The 18,832-nt window shown below is 42.6% G+C and overlaps 1 protein-coding gene across 2 annotated transcripts; it reads right to left on the reverse strand.

The window, feature by feature from the left end:
• Positions 1-99: 99 nt before the first annotated feature.
• On the reverse strand, positions 100-18,050 carry TRAPPC1 (trafficking protein particle complex subunit 1). 2 transcript variants are annotated; one of them, XM_085639571.1, is made up of 5 exons: positions 17,929-18,050; positions 4,678-4,776; positions 3,033-3,103; positions 615-753; positions 100-517 (listed from the first exon to the last, which is right to left on the reverse strand). In XM_085639571.1, the coding sequence occupies exons 2-5, from the start codon at positions 4,774-4,776 to the stop codon at positions 389-391; spliced, it is 438 nt and encodes a 145-aa protein (XP_085495697.1). In that variant the 5' UTR covers positions 17,929-18,050; the 3' UTR covers positions 100-388. The 2 variants fall into 2 exon arrangements, with proteins under 2 accessions (XP_085495697.1, XP_085495696.1); XM_085639570.1 differs by lacking the exon at positions 17,929-18,050 and adding an exon at positions 17,880-17,926.
• Between the last annotated feature and the right edge of the window lie 782 nt (positions 18,051-18,832).

Genomic DNA, 18,832 nt, shown 5'->3' on the forward strand with positions numbered 1-18,832 from the left:
GGGACAGAAATCCAGTAACTTGACTAATGACAACAATCAAAGGTTTCAGCCAACAGGGCGATTCTGTTGACGTACAAGCCCCCAATACACAATACAAAACACTTTTCACAAAGTTTATTCTAATACATTACAACAGTGCACATTCTGAGAACTCTAAGAAACAGAACCTGGACACCGGATGTACAGCAGTCCTTGTTTTGACAAGGCGATGGCAGCAGTGTTGTCCGGAAGACCGTGCTACATTTGGCCTTAGGCAAGAGTCCCACCAAAATGTCCATTCATGGGAGGAATTGAGGCCCTGTTTAGCTGGACAATTTGTTGGCTATTCCTGGACTGTAGCTCTGGGTTAGAAATCAATCTCCTTGGTCCGGCCATCAACGGCCTTGTTTCACCCGGCCCTCGCAGAGAAGAATGGCAGTCCGCGTATGTAGTTGTCCAGCTTTGTACGAAAGAGTTCACTTTGGATGGGGTCGGACAGGCTACAGAGGGGGTTCTTCACCACGTACTCCACATAGATCTGCAAGAAGAACAAGAAATGATACATCACATGAGTGAGAATGGGGGTTCAAAGTGGGACGTCTGAGAACGTGAGCGCTTGTGTGTAAATTCCTTACACTGCTGTAGATTTGGTGCAGAATGTCACGTGCGTTGGTCACACTCAGGTCTGTGTTCATGACAATCTTTAGTCCAGTTGGGGTCTCGTAGTAATGCAGTTTGTACTTGCTAGTCTGGAAGGCCAGAAACCCATCCTTCCTGAGGATTAATCTTGTTAAGGACGAAAAGAAACATAAAGGGCATCCCTTTTAAGTAATGAAGACAAGAAGGGAGATGCAGCCTGCTTAGAAGCAGTGGTTGGCGTGCATTAAAAAAGTTATGGGAACTACGATCATGAGTGAAATGGGGTTGGGAAATGCACTCTACTGCCTTACAAAAGATCAAATGGCTAATAGCATCTCTGTAATGTCTATGTGTGCAACAAGACAGTCGTGGACCTGAATCCTGGTTGGTACAGTGGGGATTTGTGATGTATTTATAGTGCTACAAGGTCCCAGACTGCAGCTAAAAGCACTGAAAAAATATAATGTATTATTTTAAAATTGCATTACACACAATGTAGAATGGGATGTTGAAAATGTGCAGAGATTTAATGTTTAAGATAAAACAAGTTCCATCTAAAAAAAAATTCTCTCAATAATATGCAACCAGACTGCATCTAATGCAAACCCTTTTTGCAAGTTTCTACATGAGATACACACTCCAGAACTCAGATGCCAACAACCACACATTAACACTCAAAATGACATCTTTGTCACCACAAACTTCAAACAACTTCAGATAATCAAAGCAACATACTGGCTCCCAAGCAGTCTTGAGATTTGCTGAGTAACCAAATGCACACATTACATTTCTTTAAGGGAACAGATATCCTTGTGAGAAGCTTGTTTGTTCTTTGGCTGCCTGCCATTCCCAGCCTCACAGTACAGGAGCCCCCCCCTTCCAGCCACCCTAAGGTCAGCATTAACTGCCCAGGGACTGTTGCTTTTTTAACAAAAGGAACAGGAACTGTTCTTGTTAAATTAAAAAATAAACTGGGAACATCATTCCCATTAGATCCCGTTCATGTCAAACACTGGTTAGAAGAAAATTTAAATCTCGGATTGGTTGGGATCCCTCCAAAGGATCCATTTCTCAGAAGATGGAAAGGGGTTCATGGCCTTTTATTACCAGGGGCACATGAAACAGAGGCACCAAAGAGGACAGGCGCTGCCATACGTCCTACGAGGAGAAGTTAAAATTATACAATTGTATTCAGAATTTCAGGAATGTCAGTGAATGCACTGATCATCCCATTTACAGAAGAGCCCTTAACAGCAAATCGTTTGGAAAAGGCTTCGGTGAAAAGAGGAAGAAGCAGGCAGGAGTACAGCAAAGTAGGAATAATGCATGTCAAGAGCCTGCAGGAACATAGGTAGACCCATCGAATGCCAAATGTTAGCTTTGTGTTGATAGTAAACATTTACACAGAGATTTATATTACACAGAGTGAGTACAAAGATTGAATTGATCAGAGAATTTGCACTGTGGCTCTCGCCCACTTCCCATTAAGATTAAAGTTGAGAGAAATAACACGCCTTTTTGACTCCAAGCTTGGTTGGGCCCAAGGGTGTTCATATAACAATACCCATGCTTTTCCTTCTCAAATGGGTTGAGGTGTCAAAACTTTCAGAATATTTTCAGACTTGATTTGAGGGAAAATAGCACTGGAAATCTTGCCCTTTTCACTTTGAGTGTGAACATCAATTCAGTAAATTGCCAGGTGTACTGCATCTGGGGTCGGCATACTTTGTTGCCAAATTACATCATAAGGTTGTCATCTTGTCCCGCCTGTAGCCCCTCAGCAGTTTCTAATTTTAGGGAAACAACAAAAAGTAAACATGCCTCTTAGAGCTCTGTTTGCTTTCTTGTCTGCTGCCTTCATGAACCCAGAGAGCAGGGATAGCAGAGTCAGTTCTACTGGTACCCAACATCAGACCAGGTGTAGCAGATGCTACCTGACATCCATGAATCCTGAGCAGATGACGGTTACTAAGCATGTCACCAGTAATAGCTGGTTGGGCTCTGTGTGTTGGCATATGGACTGAAATACTTTGGCATGTGGGCCGAGGTAGAATGAGAAAATTGTGCTCGCACGCATCTAACACGAGGGCTCGGGTTACTTGAATAGTGATTAAGCCAACTACACCTAGCAATATGGTAATGGGTATTGATAATGTTAAGCATAGGTAAAATATTTAAAATGTCTGAGCTTTGGTAGATTGATACCAGGATACCAAACCTGCCATTGCCTCGTGTTACGCAACATAGTTGTCATGATGGTAGAGCACCCCTATAGATCAAGCATTGCTCTGTTTTAAATAGCAAAGTCGACAGAGTGGACTTCATTTATCATGGGTTCTTTTTTCTTGATCCTTAAAGACGTTTCCCTGTCCCCTTTTAATTCTGCTCCGTTACCTCACAGATGCAAAGGATACATGTCAACAGGAGACATCTTGCTGACAAAAGACCGGATGGAGAAGAGCATACCATACATCAGCTTGTACTCCTGCCCAGGACAGAGAAAACGTACACGTGAGAAGGGAGCATACACAAAAAAATCAACACAGAAGCCAGCAGATGCAGCCACCAATCAGTGGAGAAGTAACAAGGACAATTCAGATCTCTTATCTCCTTCACATTCACTGGAAATAGACCCTGCTGCTCTTCATCTCACCACTAAACAAAGGCATATAGTGGTTTTTCTTCCTAATAAAAGGTCAGAAGAGAAAATAAATACATTTATCACACGTTTCGCAGTATCGCTGTTTGTTTTATCTTTTTTTTAAGATGGCCTATTGTTTTGATTTTGAACTACTATGGACATGCGCTGTTAAATAGTGTATAGTGACCTCAAGAAGAGCAACTTCAATACCGTAAAACTGTGTGTATTTTGAAATATAAAACCAGTAGATAACTGGAAAATATATTTTAGACCTATGTTTTTTGTGCACTGTTGATATTCTCTGAGACTAAGGGTCCCTACTACAAAAGGTACCTTAGGGTCAAGTGTATTTTACTAAAGAATTGCAAAAAGTGCATGTGCCTTTGGTTCATATGAGGAGGAGTCCATTAATAGTGAACTTGACCGGTCACTCTTCCTCAGTAGGGGGGACTAAAGGCGAACTCGGCTTGTGCACATTTGCTTCACTACAATTTAGCCCCATCTGGCGCCTTAACCTTGCCCTTAGAGATGGTTTCAATCCTATCACTCCTGATATATTTGAGCCAAATTTCAGGTAGCAGAAAAGCTTGTGTGACTCTGTCTCTCCCTTTAACTATCAATGACTATCCATCTTGCCAGCCGACTCCCTCACAGTCTTGTACACTGATCCTTAATGAAGTCTTCATAGTTATGCTAATCATTGAGATGTCAATCACCCTTCTCCTGGCAAATCTGTGCCCCGACACCGACCTTTCCCCATTTTTAAGATGACTAGTACCTGTTCCTCTTGTACTGCCGTCAATCTTGTACAATACAGGCCGGTTGGGTGCTCATCCTCTAGAGCGATTTGTGTATGGGCATCTCATTCGTAGCCATCTTAAGGCGGCAAGTAATCCATTCTCCTATCCATCTAGCAGAATAACCTTCTCCTTAATCATCACCGAGACCCGTTCTCTCCTTCCAAACTTGACTGAAGACACCTCAATGCTACTGATCTGTTGAGGGCGTGTTCCTTATTGCCCGAGCAAATCTGGGCCAAAATTCCTCCCTCATCATAGGGTAGAAGATGGTCCTTACTTTGTTGACTAACGTCTGCTAGTCAGCTTATCCTTCCCATCTACATGAACATTGTTCTACTCTACAACATATGCCTAGTCATTTCTCGCTCTTAAAGGTCCTTAACTAAGAAGGAATCTCCAGTACAGTCTGTGGGGAGACTGGTGGATTCCTCACTGACCTGCACATACCCCTACCTTGTGCAGAAGCTGTCACCACCTCCGTTTTAGAAGGTTTGGTGAGTTTAGCACACACACAGATCACTCACAGCCTACACATACTTCTCTCTTCTGCACACAATGTTTGGCCACCTCCTCCGATGGCTCATCATGTGTGCTCTTGTTTCAGGCTAGCTGATTTACCTCATCTTTAGAGATCCCGGCTTGCTTCTTGCGATTCCACTCGCTGTAGTGCAGACAGATACCGTTTCGGTCAAAGATGTACAGGTTGTGCACAGTCATCTAGAATGAGAGCAAGAGGGTTGTTCAAAGAGCAGGGAAGTAAGTAAGTGCCTCAGCCACTACCCTCAACCCACCAAACATCTCCTTTACAGCCACACTTCCCCGACTGAGTCTCTTCCACACAGAACTCACCTCATACAGATTCTATCCCTGCAACCCTCTTGTCACTAAACTACTACCAGAAACCAGAGCCTCCTATGACTGAGGGCCATGCATATGCAGGAGGTCTTTGCAGCACGGAGGGGTTTCCATACTCCCAGGTTTCACTCACTGAGAATCTCCCACTCTGCAGACTCAAGTTGCTTAGCCTCCTCCTGACCCCAGCTTCCAACACTGAACTTCTCACCTAATCCTATTGTTCCTGCCTGCTCCTTTAATGACCACTAGCCGATCCACTGAACTACTCATAGAATCCAGCAGCCCCACTAAGCCTCTACTTGCCCAAAACCTTCTCCCCCTTTAACCCACCTAGAAACCCAGCCTACCCCGTTGAGACTTTCTTGGAGCCCCAGTGTCTTCATCGGGTTGTCCATCAAGTCTCAGACTAGCAGCCTCTCATAACAGAAGAGCTTACTTTAAGAGTGTCAATGTTCTGCGTGTGGAAATCTGATTATGCGCACACTTGCCACTGGATGAGCAAGTGCGACAGTCATTGGGAAAAGCCAATAAGACTGCTTCAAGGTGCCAATGCACACAAACATTGGCAGGCAATGACTAAAGTCAACTTGTTAACTGGAGAGTTATTATTTGTTGCATATTGGCTTCAAGATGATAAAATACACTTAGGAAAAGTCAAGGCAATGGACACATTTACCAGTAAATACATGCAATGAGCTAGCTTGTTACTGCACTAGAACCTATTTGTATTTCACTTAGAAAGCAAAACATGTTCATAACACTTCACATTTGGGAGCAACTGCAAGTCTAGCTGAAAAAAATCATATTTAGAGTTATACGCAATCCATGTGGAGAGTGAGAGACACAGGTGGGAGTTAGGGACAGAAGAGAGGGAGACATGGTGGGACAGAGAAGTAGAGAAGACAGAAAAGGGAGGGAATGAAAAGGGTAGAGAAAGAGGGCGAGAGCACGGGAGTGAGCAAAAGAAAGAGCAAAAAAAGTGTGAAGGCAAGAAAATGGAGTTGTAACAAAATAGAGAATGGAGGGAGTTGGAGAAAATGCACAACCAACAGTGAGAGAGAGGTGGCAGGCTGAGAGAAAAGGAGAGAGAAGGCAAGACAGACACGAGGGAAAGAGGAGAGACGAGGAATAAGGAGAGATTGAAGAGAGCAATATGGCGAGAGTGGTAGAGAGAGAGACCTAAGAATAGGAGGGAGGAAGAGAATATGATAAAAAGAGAGGGTAAAGGAAAAATAGGCGGGAGAGATAAAAGACGGGCAGACATATGCATAAATATGGCTTCATATGCTCACAGAAGACAGGCTATATTCTAAAGTTGAAGTTTCTAATTTCATTTAGTTTTGCAGTTTATCCTATCAAGGTCTTTGACATGTGATTTTGGTTGACCTCTTGCAGCGTAGCTGGCCTTCTGCATTCTGTGTGGGGGCGCAGCCTCTCGTTTAATACTGCGAGTGCTCTAGGAAAACGACTTTACGTCCTAAGAGCAAGATTGGAATAAATGGAAGCAGCAGGGATGTTAAATAGATCTGAACACGAACAATAAATCTATGAGAAAGGATCTAGAGGTGCTGAACCCTGTACTTCTGCAATGCGTTTTTAAGTGGAGCCTACCAGACAGCATAAGCTGTCTGGCTGCGAAAGACCTACTGTGGATTTACCAAGAATTTACAGGGCTTAAAGCCAGTCCACTGCTTACCATGGGTTGGCTTTATTCTCGCTCTCATTTGCTTCCTTCTTTGGGGGTTTCTTTGTCCATCTTGTGCGTGGCCCTCCCTTGAGCACAGCTTCTTTATCACCCTATTGACTGTGTGACTTGTGTCCTTCCACTGCTCTCTTTTAAGGAGTTACATTTTTTTCTTTTTGGTTAAGTACTCCATCAAATGCAGGTTTTCTAGCTCTCTTCCTGTTGTGCTTGTCTATCACTACCCTCAAATTACCCCTGTGCTTTATGTTTGTTCGCTCTCCGCTGTGTACTTCTCCCCCCCCCCCCAAGCCACTCTAACCACTCCAGCAGACAGAGCTCCTCTGCCCCCCTAGCCCCCCTTGCTCACTGGTGATCAACACTTGGCCCTTTGCCAGTTCATCCATCACTCCACCACTGGGTTTGTTATTCAGCAGAGGCTTTATTGAAAAGGTGCAATGTTTACATTAGTGACAGAGTGACTGCTACCAGGCAGATGCTACTAGCCGCAGAGAGAAGAAAAGATGACATTCAGCAAGGTGATTCAGGAGCAGTTCTTTGAAGTTTGTGCATAGCTGCTGAACTGGGAAAGAGAAAAATATTCCACATTGACACATGCTTCCTGTCAGCAGCACATTTAGCGGTAAAAGCCTTGTCTAAAATCAAGTGAAATTTCTGCTTGTGCTTGTTTTGGACAAAATCGTGAAGGCCGTCTGAACTGGAACATCCAACCACCGCCCAGGAGCCGCCAGGAACTTCTGGAGGGACACAAGAGAATGAAGGGCACGCGGGGCTTCCGTGTGCCCAGCAATACATAACCAACAGCACTATTGCACGGCCTCCACTACAGGACCACGTGCCACAGCTCTTCCCGCTTCCTTTGGTCAGCTTCGCCATTTGGTGTCCTCGCATGTCGCGCATAGAGTACATCCCTTTCTTCACAGGGAACAATGGCCCTGCTTCTGCAATCTCTTGCTTGTCCATTGTAGTAGCACGTTATTCTGCATTTTGGTCTGGAGTAAGATTATGGAACAGATGATGTTTGAAATGCATCACTCTTCACTTAAAAAGGACTTTGTCAACACCAGCTGCATGTCTTTGCTTTTATGTAAATAATTAAGAACATAGAAACATTACACACCACGTGCACCTAAGAGCATGTTCACTTTTCTAAACATTGACAAATGACCAGCGGTTGAAGGGCATCAAAATAAGGAACTGGCTGAGAACTGGCTAAAGAGAACTAAATATTCTGCCCCTATTTAGTTGGCCTTTCACCTGCCTGCAAGCACATATAAAGTATAAAGCACAAACCTTCTATGTAAACTAAATATAAGCTTAAGTAATCGTTGGGGAAACGATTACTTTTTAGCGGCATGGTACCCCCACCTGGTTAATGCAATGTCTGTGCGAGTGAAACTAGTCGAAGAGCAGTATCTTGGCTGCATCAGGAGAATAGTGACGTGTCTTTATTAGTGCTATGATGTCCCAGCTTGGGAGTAAAAGCACTGTAAATATACAAGTCATTATTTTACTGTAAATTAATATTACCCACAGCATAAAGAATGCCGCAAAATGTGGAATGTCTGCCCATTGCATACCATTGGTTGGCTTGTCAGTCATTTGCTTGCTTCTTATTCAGTCGCTTTCCTTGTTCCAACTTGTCCATCGTATGTATTTTCCCTCTGCTGGGGCATAGCCTCTTCACATTCTCTCCGATTGGCTGGCTTATATCCTTCCACTGCTTACTTTCAAGGGCTACTTCTTTCTTGTTGGCTGAGCAGTACATGATCGTGTGTGTCATCCAGCTCTCTCCCGCTTGTGCTTCCGCCCCTCCAAGTACCCGTGTTGCTGTCTCCCTCATGTGCTGCATGCTTTCCATTGTATGCTTCTACCCTTCGCCAAAACCCCCTATGCAGCTTTTACTCCCCCCACACCTTCATGTTGCCTCGCCCTTGTTTTCTGCTTTTCTCCTCCACACGCCTAATCCCTGTTGCTCACCATCCTTCACCCCATACATACTGACTCGGTCATTTTAAGAAATATATATTTTATTAATGTTTTTTTGGAGGGCTATGGAGCAAATAGCTAACAGCTTCTAGACCATAAAAAGTGTTTTCGCACTACTTTAATTTTACTTTTTTTTTTTTTTATTTGCCGATCCAACGCGGATCGGTACATCAAAAAAAGAAAAAATGTGCCTGTGTTACTGTAAGTGTTCACGTGTGGTGATGATGCATGTGCGTATCTACGAAATGTTGTAGCCAGCCACGTCATCTGACCTTTTCATTTTAACTTTTGGCCATGCTGTACATCATCTTGAAGATTCTGTGTATCATCGTCAAATGGTGTTTCCAAAAGGTAATAGTCCCCAAACGCAAGCCCTATTGGTTTTGCCAATGCTTATTCCTTCCAGGAACAAGCCTTCTAGAGCTACAGGCGGGAAGATTTTACTGCTTACCACCAGTTACTGATCACATCTAGGGAATGCTTATTAATGTCCCTCCAATGCCCCGATGTTTACAGATCTTTTCTGTATATTGCATCAAGTATGTTGTGTGTTGTCTAGTGCTTTATTTGACGCGCTAGTTTCCCAATGCTCGGCACCAGAATTTAATTGACAACACCAGCACTTGTGACAGTGCGCCACAAAGTGGCGCTATCTGGCTAATTCAGAGATGACCACAACAACAGTTCATTAATAATGCAATATACATTAAAAATTACTATTGCCCGCCGCCAAAACCAATCTTATCGCTTTGGGGGCCTGGAATAGTCTGAATTGTCGGACTTGCCAGACAACTAAAGCTGTAGCCAGACCCGAAGAGCAGATGCTGGACAATTATTCGATATTAGAGATGGTTGAGGGGCAGACCCACAAGTGTCCTCAGTACCATGAAAAACAACCAGCCTCAGCAGATGAGCATTTCTGGGCCATCAAACGGGGAAGCCACCTGCCACCACTCCTGATATTGTAGTTCGTATCAGCACAAAGCCCTCAAACATAGCTGCCAAGATTCCCAAGTCCATGCCTGGCTAGTTAGGCCAGTCCTGTTTTTTTTCCTTACAATTATAGGACTTTTAGTAATATTTAACCCAGTATAAAACCAAGACAAGTCCTAGAATTCTAAGAAAAAACCATGGGACTAGCAAGGACCTTGGAAACCTGGCAGCTATGTTCAAAACATCTCTCTGCTACACAGGTTGATAGACCTGGCTCTTCTCTTAATTTCGACACTCTTAACTAATATGATCAAATGTGCAAATTTCGGAAACGCCAAAGTGAGTGGCATCGAGTCCGTGTGGCACGTCAGACAAGATAAAGCTTTCGAGGACATCATAGGAAACATGCATACTTTGATTTTATTAAAAAGGCTGTACTAGTGGTAGACACCGTAACCACTTGACTGGGGGCAGTCTGAAGAAAGTGTCAGAAACAAGTCTTGATGCAATAATTAATTTATTCCTGAGGAGCGCAGGTGGACGCTACCGTATCTTCGTCCACCAGTAACGATCTGGCATCAAACATGCATTAGAATAAGAACGTACAATTGAGTGAAAACATTCTCTCTACTAGGTTGCCTCATACATTCTCATGCAACCTAGTTACTAAGCAACACAACACTTCCCCCTCAGTACAATAACAAAAAGGAAAATAATATAACAAGTCATAAAAGGAAACTTACTAAAAAGAGAGGGAAGAAAAACAAAAGGAAAATCTATTATTTATCACGTACTCTTTAAGCCAAGTAGGAGTCCTTGTTTCACGGAAAGGTTTTTGATATGTGAGAGGAAATACTTAAGTCTTCACCCACAGAGCTCTCACTCAAAGTTGAATCAGCCACAGCAGAGTCAGACAGAACCACCAGAACCCCCTCCTCAACAACAGAAGATTCCGCAGTAGTATTCTCTGTAAGATTAGGAGTAACAGATGAATGAGGTCCCACCTCCATATCATCTTCCAACCATTCAGAACAACCTGAACTACTACTAGTTCTATTTGGTCGAATCGAATGATCCATGGCAATTCTTTTTAAATTTCAAACCTCACCTTTTTCATTATCTCACAGCATTTTGTAGAACTTCAACAACTTCTTCAGCATCAAAGAAGGCACTTTCACCCTTGCACACAAATCCAGGTTTTTTAACCCTAACCCAAGCACCAACCTCAATGATGATCGGTTTGGTGGAATGCTTGGAATTAAAATAATCTCTACTTTTTCCATGAATGCACTGCATTCTGTCCCACACTTCATCTTTAGACCAACTAACAGCACCAGAAGGGCACAACCAGCCCGGATTAAATTTGGATCTGGGTTTGCGGCCTTGCATAATAATAAAGGGAGGCAACCCAGTAGCCTCAGTAGCAGTCACACGATAGGCCCAAACAGTCTTACCAATCTGTGTAATCCAATCTTGAGAACCACTGGTTGCAATGTGAATTATACCTTTCAGCACACGTTTGAACCTTTCAACCATACCATTTCCGCTGGGATTATACAAAGAAGTCGTTCTGTGAAAGATCCCCAGAATTGCAAAATAATTCTTAGCTTTCATAGATACAAACTGTACTCCATTGTCACTAATCAAGGATGCCGGAATACCTTCAGAGGAAAAGATGTCAGCTAAAAACTCAAGAACTGCAACAGTATCTGCCTTATCCACAATCTTGACAGCAGCCCAACGAGTGAATAAATCCATAAGCACAATAACATACTTCTGTGAATCGTTACATTGGTCTCTTATAGGCCCCAAAATGTCGATGGCAACAGTATCCCATGGTTCTTTAGCAACTAAAGTGTCACACATTGGGGGCCTGAAGGTCTTTAAAGACTTATCAGAGTTGCCACAAGCTGTACAATTTCTGACAATTCTTTCGGTTTCAATATCCAATCCCGGCCACCAGAATAATTTCTTAAGCACAGATTTGGTTCTAGTTATGCCGGAATGACCCTCATGACACAATTCAATAATACAAGAACGGAGATTCAGAGGAGGTACAATTCTCTCTCCTCTCAACAAAAAACCATCACAAAAAGAAAGTTCAGATCTAACCTCCCAAAAAGGTTTAATCATATCAGGAAGACTGTCTTTACGGGGCCAAACATTTAACACAAAGGACATCACTTTAATCAGAATTTCATCACATCGAAATTCAGTTTCCCATTTGATCTTGTTAATTGCAGAACGACCTTGGTCATGAATTAATGTCACTTGAAAATCATTCCATTTGTCATTCTCACATTTCTCTAACATAACTGGCATTCTAGAAAGAAAATCAGCAACAAAATTATACTTGCCAGGGGTATAGACAATTTTGTAAGTAAGGTTCTGCATCCGCATTGAAATTCTAGCAAGTCTTGAAGAAATGTTAGAAGAGCTTTCACTAGTCAAAATTTTAACTAAAGGTTTGTGGTCACATCTTAATGTGCACATTTTTCCCCATGTGAACGATTTAAAATGATCGAGACCCCAGGCACATGCTAAGGCTTCTCTTTCAATGATTGGATATTTTTCCTCACACGGAGAAAGAGACCTAGAGGCAAATGCAATAATATGTTCTTTGCCTTTGGAATCTAATTGTGATAACACCGCACCCAATCCCTTATTACTAGCGTCAGTAGTTACAATACTTTCAGCAGCAGGATCAAAACTACTGAGTCTAGTTGCACCTGCAATGGCAGCTTTAATAGCTTTAAAATCTCTCTCACACTCATTCGACCATAAAAAACTCACATTCTTTTTAAGCAGTTGGCGAATGTTGAAACATTTATCTGCAAAATTAGGAACATATTTAGCACAGAACTCCGCCATGCCCAAGAAGGATCTGACATCATCCTTGCTGGTAGGAGTTGGTACACTCTCAATTGATGAAACCAAGGAAGGTTTTGGTCTGACACCATTGTGATCAATAACGTGACCCAAATATGTCACACTTTCACATGCAAATTTACACTTTGAAAATTCAATGGTAAGCCCTTTACTTTCTAGGCTGCTCAAAACTTTAATGAGCCTAGAGTCATGTTCTTCCTTAGCCCCACCATAAATCAAGATTTAATCTTGGAAGAATGTTACTCCTTCCACTTTGTTAAACAAATGAAACATCAAATGCTGAAAAACAGCTGCAGCCGAAGCAAGGTCGAAGGGCATGCGGGCAAATTGATAACATCCAAATGGAGTTATGAATGACGTGAGATGTTTAGAATCTTGAGACAAGGAAATTTGATGACAGGCTGATGAGAGGTCGATAGTGGAAAACCACTTGGCTCTCATGAGGCAACTTACCATCTCATTAATTTTTGGTAGGGGAAACCGATCGATTATGATGTTGTTATTAAGATGGCAAAGATCGACACAGAGTCTGATTTTTCCATTTGATTGCCTGTCAATAACAACCGGAGAAATCCACTCCGAAGCCTCTATGGGCTCTATTACTTCGCAGACACAAGTTTCTCAAGTTCTTTGGCTACATCATCTTTAATCAAAATAGGTACATTGCGACAATGATGAACTTTGGGGATGGCGTTCTCTTTAAGACGTATTTGGTGTTCGAAACCACGTAATTTACCCAGATTGTTAATGAAAACAGAAGGAAACTGTTTATTGATATCTTCCCCCAATGAGGACTCTTCGTTAACAATCAAAACCTGCTCTTTGCTGTTAGGATTCAAAATAATATGTAGCAATTTCTGGTCTAACCAACCTAAAACAGGTGGACCATTCTTGGCAACGTACAATTTTCCATGACTACGTCTGTTCTTGAATTCGAAAACAAACCACCTGCAACCTATGAGATCGATTTTTTCACCACCGTAACCTTCTGGGTGAACATCAGGTTCCAATAAATATTCACCAACCTTACTAATAAATTGACTTCTCCATAGCTTTTCCTCAAGGATGGTGTAAGGGGACCCTGAATCGACAATAATATCCACATTTACACCACCAATAATCATGTTACAAACAGGTTTGTTGGTACAGGCTACATAATCAATATTCAACATCAAGTTACTTTTGAAATTTGTGGATAAATCATCATTAGAAATCATATCAGTGGCATCAGGAATAGAGTTGTCCATATTATCCGTTGGACCATTCATGTCCGTAATACACTTAACTTTGGAACTCCTCCTCTTACAAACCTTCCAAAAATGACCAATTAATCGGCAATTGGAACATTTTTGCTTAATAGCAGGACAAATCTTACTATGAGCAAGATGATCCGAACTTCTACATCTATAGCATTTAGCACGTTCTTTAGCAACAGAGGTTTTATCCTTATATCTAAACGAACCCTTACCGTGGTCATTAGGTATGTTAATTTTACCTACTAATGCTGTATCTTGGCTATCATTTTTTAAAGCTATTGCACAGCAACCAGAAATTTCTGCTTTTCTTACAATGGCAAGTATGTCATCCAAAGAGGCATCACCATTCACCCACAATCTGTCTTGAATTGCAGGATTGGAGGTATGCATGACGACCTGATCTCTGATAAGATCGTCATGTAAGACCCCAAATTTACAATCAAGGGATAATCTTTTTAATTCAGAAACATAATTATCAATAGTTTCAGATTTAGCATGCTTTCTCTGAAAAGAATTGATGTCTAGTGACACCTATGCACACTTTAGGCTTAAAATAGTTATCCAATTGCAACAAGGCGACTTCAAAAACATTAAAATCTCCAGACGTTATAGTATTAGTCAGTTGATGAAATGCGTTGAGACCAATAGGACTAAGGGCATGCAAAAGCAATCTTTTCTTTTGTTCAGGGGCCATTTTCTTGGCCTCATCAACTGCTTCAATGTAGTTCACAAAATAAGCTTTCCATTCAGACCACTTAAGAGGAGGTTCAACTCCAGTGGACCAAAAAGTTTGAGGAGAAGAAATACTGAAATTCGGAGTGTTGATTGATTTTGTACTTGAGCCCTCTGAAGTCATGATGGTCGATGCAAAACAGTTCAATAATACAATACAGTTCCACTCGTGTAGTGTAGAACACAAAATATAAGTTTCAAAATACCTAAAATAGGGGATGCAGTGCGGAGTGCAAAGCAAAATGTAGAATCAGTCAAAATTCAACCGCTAGTAATATTTTGACACGAGCTGCGTGAATTGATAAGAAAACAGCTCAGAAACTTGGTTGCTAGGTAACAGTTGTATGCTTCAATGGAAATCCAAAATGGCCGATAAAAGTCACGCAGCGTGACCCGCGTGATGATGTTGCTCCGCTGGATAAGGATCGTCAAGACGGACGGACGTCACACGCCACTCACGCTAGCAGAAATCCAGAATGGAAGACAGGTAAGCCAATGAGCTCCGGAACGTTGAGGGAGCTGAATAATGCGATCCCTCAACGGCGTCCGCTTCCGATGTTTGAAGCAGTCCAGATTCAACAATTTGATCCAAATCAAATCCAAGTACTTGCTAGAACCAGAACGAATACAACATCCAGCAAGGTTGTAAGAATCCCGAAGAAGGCAGCAAAGGTGTGCCCCACACTTCGCCACGATACCAAAAGTCACAAAAAAATGTAAAATAACATCCAGCGCAATTCCCTAAACACGTAGGTTCACAGCTCCTCAGGTCCCTCGTCGCCAGTGAAGAAAGGGTCAGAAACAAGTCTTGATGCAATAATTAATTTATTCCTGAGGAGCGCAAGTGGACGCTACCATATCTTCGTCCACGAGTAACGATCTGGCACCAAACATGCACTAGAATAAGAACGTACAATTGAGTGAAAACATTCTCTCTACTAGGTTGCCTCATACATTCTCGTGCAACCTAGTTACTAAGCAACACAACACAGTCATACTCCAAGCTAATCAGAAAGGACACAGGCATATGGTACTGGGAACTCTAACACCTAGACAGCATTATACAAGCAGGAAAGTAAGAAACTTCCTTAATTGGACACTGTAACTATTACCACATACCTCTCCTACGGTCACCATTTTACAGTCTGGGCTATTGCAAACAGTGTGAACAACAATGGTAAATTCTGCATATTTTAAGTTCCTATGGAGTAGGCTGTGGCTAAAAAACACAACACCCTTCTGAGTTGTTCAAAGGTTTAAGTGGAAAGAATAAGGTGGGGACAGGGCATAACTAAGGAGGTGTGGACAACATTAATAAGGGCTTAGGATATGAATTAGAACTTTGTGTTTCGCAAATTCGTAGTGTTCTGCTACAAGGAATAAGTGACATCAGTAAGCAACAAAATAAAACACATTAGTAGGTCCCTGTGCACAGCCCCTAGTGTCTATTGTGGAAAGGGATTGTCCAGAGTATTCTTCCCATGGGCCTTTAGTTTGATATGGGCAAAAACACATTAATCCAGAAATCTCAGTACAATCTCAAATGACAATCAACAACAACCGATGAAGACACACAACTTAGAACAAGCATTTGCAATGCAATAGGTCTCGCAGTTACACGAGTTAAAGCTATTGGCATTGTAAATGACAATGCCAATAGGCATTGTTATTTGCAATGTCAATAGCTCAAACTCGCGTAAATGCGAGACCTAATGCATTGCAAATGCTTGTTGTAATAAAGGAAAGAGGTCTTCAATATTATAATATAGTTTCAAAATAGGATTTCAAAAAAACAAATGTAATTTAAAATACCGGTAACTCACTCAATGGTTCCTACTTGGGCATACGTCTGTATTTCTAAAGAATCAATAAATGGGGGAGCAGTTATTTGGGTTTTCTGATCGAACATAAATAAACCCACCCTAGCCACGGACACGCTACTGCAAAGTCGACGACTTCATCTGGGAGACGGTCGTTGCTGGCCGGGAGCTGCCTCAGGCAGTCAACAGAAAACATGCACCCTTATTATCAGTAGTTTCAAAATAAAGGTCACTGCTTTATATATTTTCACCCCCCAAAAATGCCCAGAAAAAACTGATTTCCTCTAGTTTCATATGTCTCCTAAAAAATGAGTCATGTCCTGGCTTTGACGCGCTCCCATTTAACCATAAGAAAAGGAGACACAGATCCATTGTCTTGGCAGGACGGCCGATCACCTCACCACAGGAATATAATGACTACCGCCAAACAGTGCACTGTGATAAGTAAGCAGTAAGAGTCATTAATGCTGTGCGCCCTCCATTTCTGACAAGAACGATTTTTAAATATCTGGAAAACATAATCGCGGCGAAAGTGATCGCGAGGGTGCCCGCGAGCTATGCGGCTGCACCACGAAAGTGAAAGTAATCGTGAGGGTGCCCGCGAGCGCAGCAGATCATAAGTGAAAGCAAACAAGTGGTTGCAGGACTCCAAATGGTGCGCGCGCCCGGACGGGTCACATGCACTGTAGTTGGAGGCCTGCAAAGCCACTGTTTGCACTTCCAAAACGCGCTTACTATAAGTCTCGCCAGAGCAGCGCTAAAGCGCTGGTCAGGCGAGACCTAAAAATACTGCATAGCCTTGCTATTGGCAAATTGTGCACCATACAAATGCCAAATGACAACATTATTAAGCCGCCACTGCATTTACAAACCTGATCTTGCATCTCCATCATCTCTAGATCGATTCCAACCCCTTTCTCCTAAGTTTATCCTACAAATCTAATTTCACTGGACCACAGTCACTCCTAGACCAATCAGCCACCCCCGTTAAATATATCCTGGAACTCCTTCCTGCCCCACTTCGCCTCCAAACGACAGTCAGCCCCCTACGCAGACTCCCTTAGGTCCTCAACACGACCCAACCCAAATTCTTTACCACTCATCTCACAGCCTTAGCATCCTTCCAGGAGCCCTTCTTACAGAGACATTTTAAGGCATAGGCAAAGCGGGCAAATACCCAGGGCAACTACCCCTGCGCACCTGAAATGTCTATTTACCTTGCTTCTGTGTATTTTTGCAACACAAACCTTTACAAATATGTCAATATTATTTGGAAATGCAGTTCAGAGATTAGCAGAAAACGGGTAATACAATTAAAAGTTGTTCTAAAAAAATGTATTGCCCAGGGCCCCCCAAATCTTTAAGATGGCACTGTATTCTTAAACATGCAACCACCCAAACTCTGTCCCAAACCTCACTCCCAGAACCCTCGTTCTCCCCCTGAGTTTCCCAACTACACCTCCTCCACCCCAGCATCTTCCGACACTGAGCAGCCAGCCATCCAGCATACTATCTCCCCAACCCAGACCTCAGGCCTTTCCTACCGATCGTCTCCCAGACCCTCGAACCTCCACCGCTGACCTTCTACCACAACCCCCTCATTAGTCGCAAAGCCTCTACCAATCGGTGTACGCATACCCTTACCCATGAACCCAAAACCAAACCCCTTCCCATCCACTCCTGTCCAGCTCACCCTGCAGGTCCAGGAACGTCAACAGTACCGGTGGTAGTTCCTATTAGAGGAAAACTCCTTAGCTTCGGCACAGACGTACTATCACGTGATCAGCACGGCACGTCCAGGCAGCGTTGAATCTCAAATGGCCAATCGTGCGCGAGTGGGAGGAGACCAGCTTCTAGCACTAGAGCGGACAGAGCGGAGGGAGAACCGCAGATGTAGGGATATTGTGAAATGTGCTGCATGATGAATGTTTTCCCGGTGGTGTGTCACTGTCTGGGTTCAGCCCCAATCTTTTGTTTTCTTTTGCCAACCCCCAATCTTTCGCCTTCCAGGCGCCAGGTATTCCTATAAAGGCCCTCCTTCCACCTGTAGAGGTTAACTTGTACACGGTCACGGCAGGCAAGCGCCCCAGCATACTAGAAAACATTCACTATGGTGAAATGTACTTAAGCCTGCCCAGCATATCCGAGAACATTCACTATGATAAAATGTACTTAAGCCTATCAAAACTTCTGTCAAGTCTAGTGTGAAATTAAAATTGTTGCTAATGGGATGCAGCGTCACATCATAAACTTTGCTAACTTGTAACTGCATTTATATAGCTCTTACTACCCACGAGAAGGGGGTAAAGCACTTTATACTGGGCAGCACACTGCTTTGGAATCAAAAGTCCGTGATTTATTTGAGCAGTTATTGTTAGAATTAGTCGTGTACCTTTAAGGAAACAATTTTATGCATTTGCTCCAATTTCTATGTGGTAGGTTACATTAATATGGTTAGGTCTCTTCTTTAGTGTGTGGGGTGATTATTTGAATTTCTGTTAGTGGTTGGTGGTATTAATTAGAGGTGGGTGTGCTGGAGCAGAGTTTTCTGTTGAAAATTTATCGAGTTTTAAGCTCCAGTTTTGTCTATATGTTAT

The sequence above is a fragment of the Triturus cristatus genome, chromosome 12, assembly GCF_964204655.1.
Source record: "Triturus cristatus chromosome 12, aTriCri1.1, whole genome shotgun sequence".
NCBI classification, from domain to species: domain Eukaryota; kingdom Metazoa; phylum Chordata; class Amphibia; order Caudata; family Salamandridae; genus Triturus; species Triturus cristatus.

Excerpts from the sequence above, each read along its gene's own strand:
- TRAPPC1 (XM_085639570.1), bottom strand. The coding sequence starts at position 17,909 with ATGGGAAGGGGTTTGGTTTTGGGTTCATGG. Across the intron at positions 4,777-17,879 it reads GTTTGGTTTTGGGTTCATGG|ATGACTGTGCACAACCTGTA; the intron begins GTAAGGGTATGC and ends CTCTCATTCTAG. Across the intron at positions 3,104-4,677 it reads CCGGGATCTCTAAAGATGAG|GAGTACAAGCTGATGTATGG; the intron begins GTAAATCAGCTA and ends TGTCCTGGGCAG.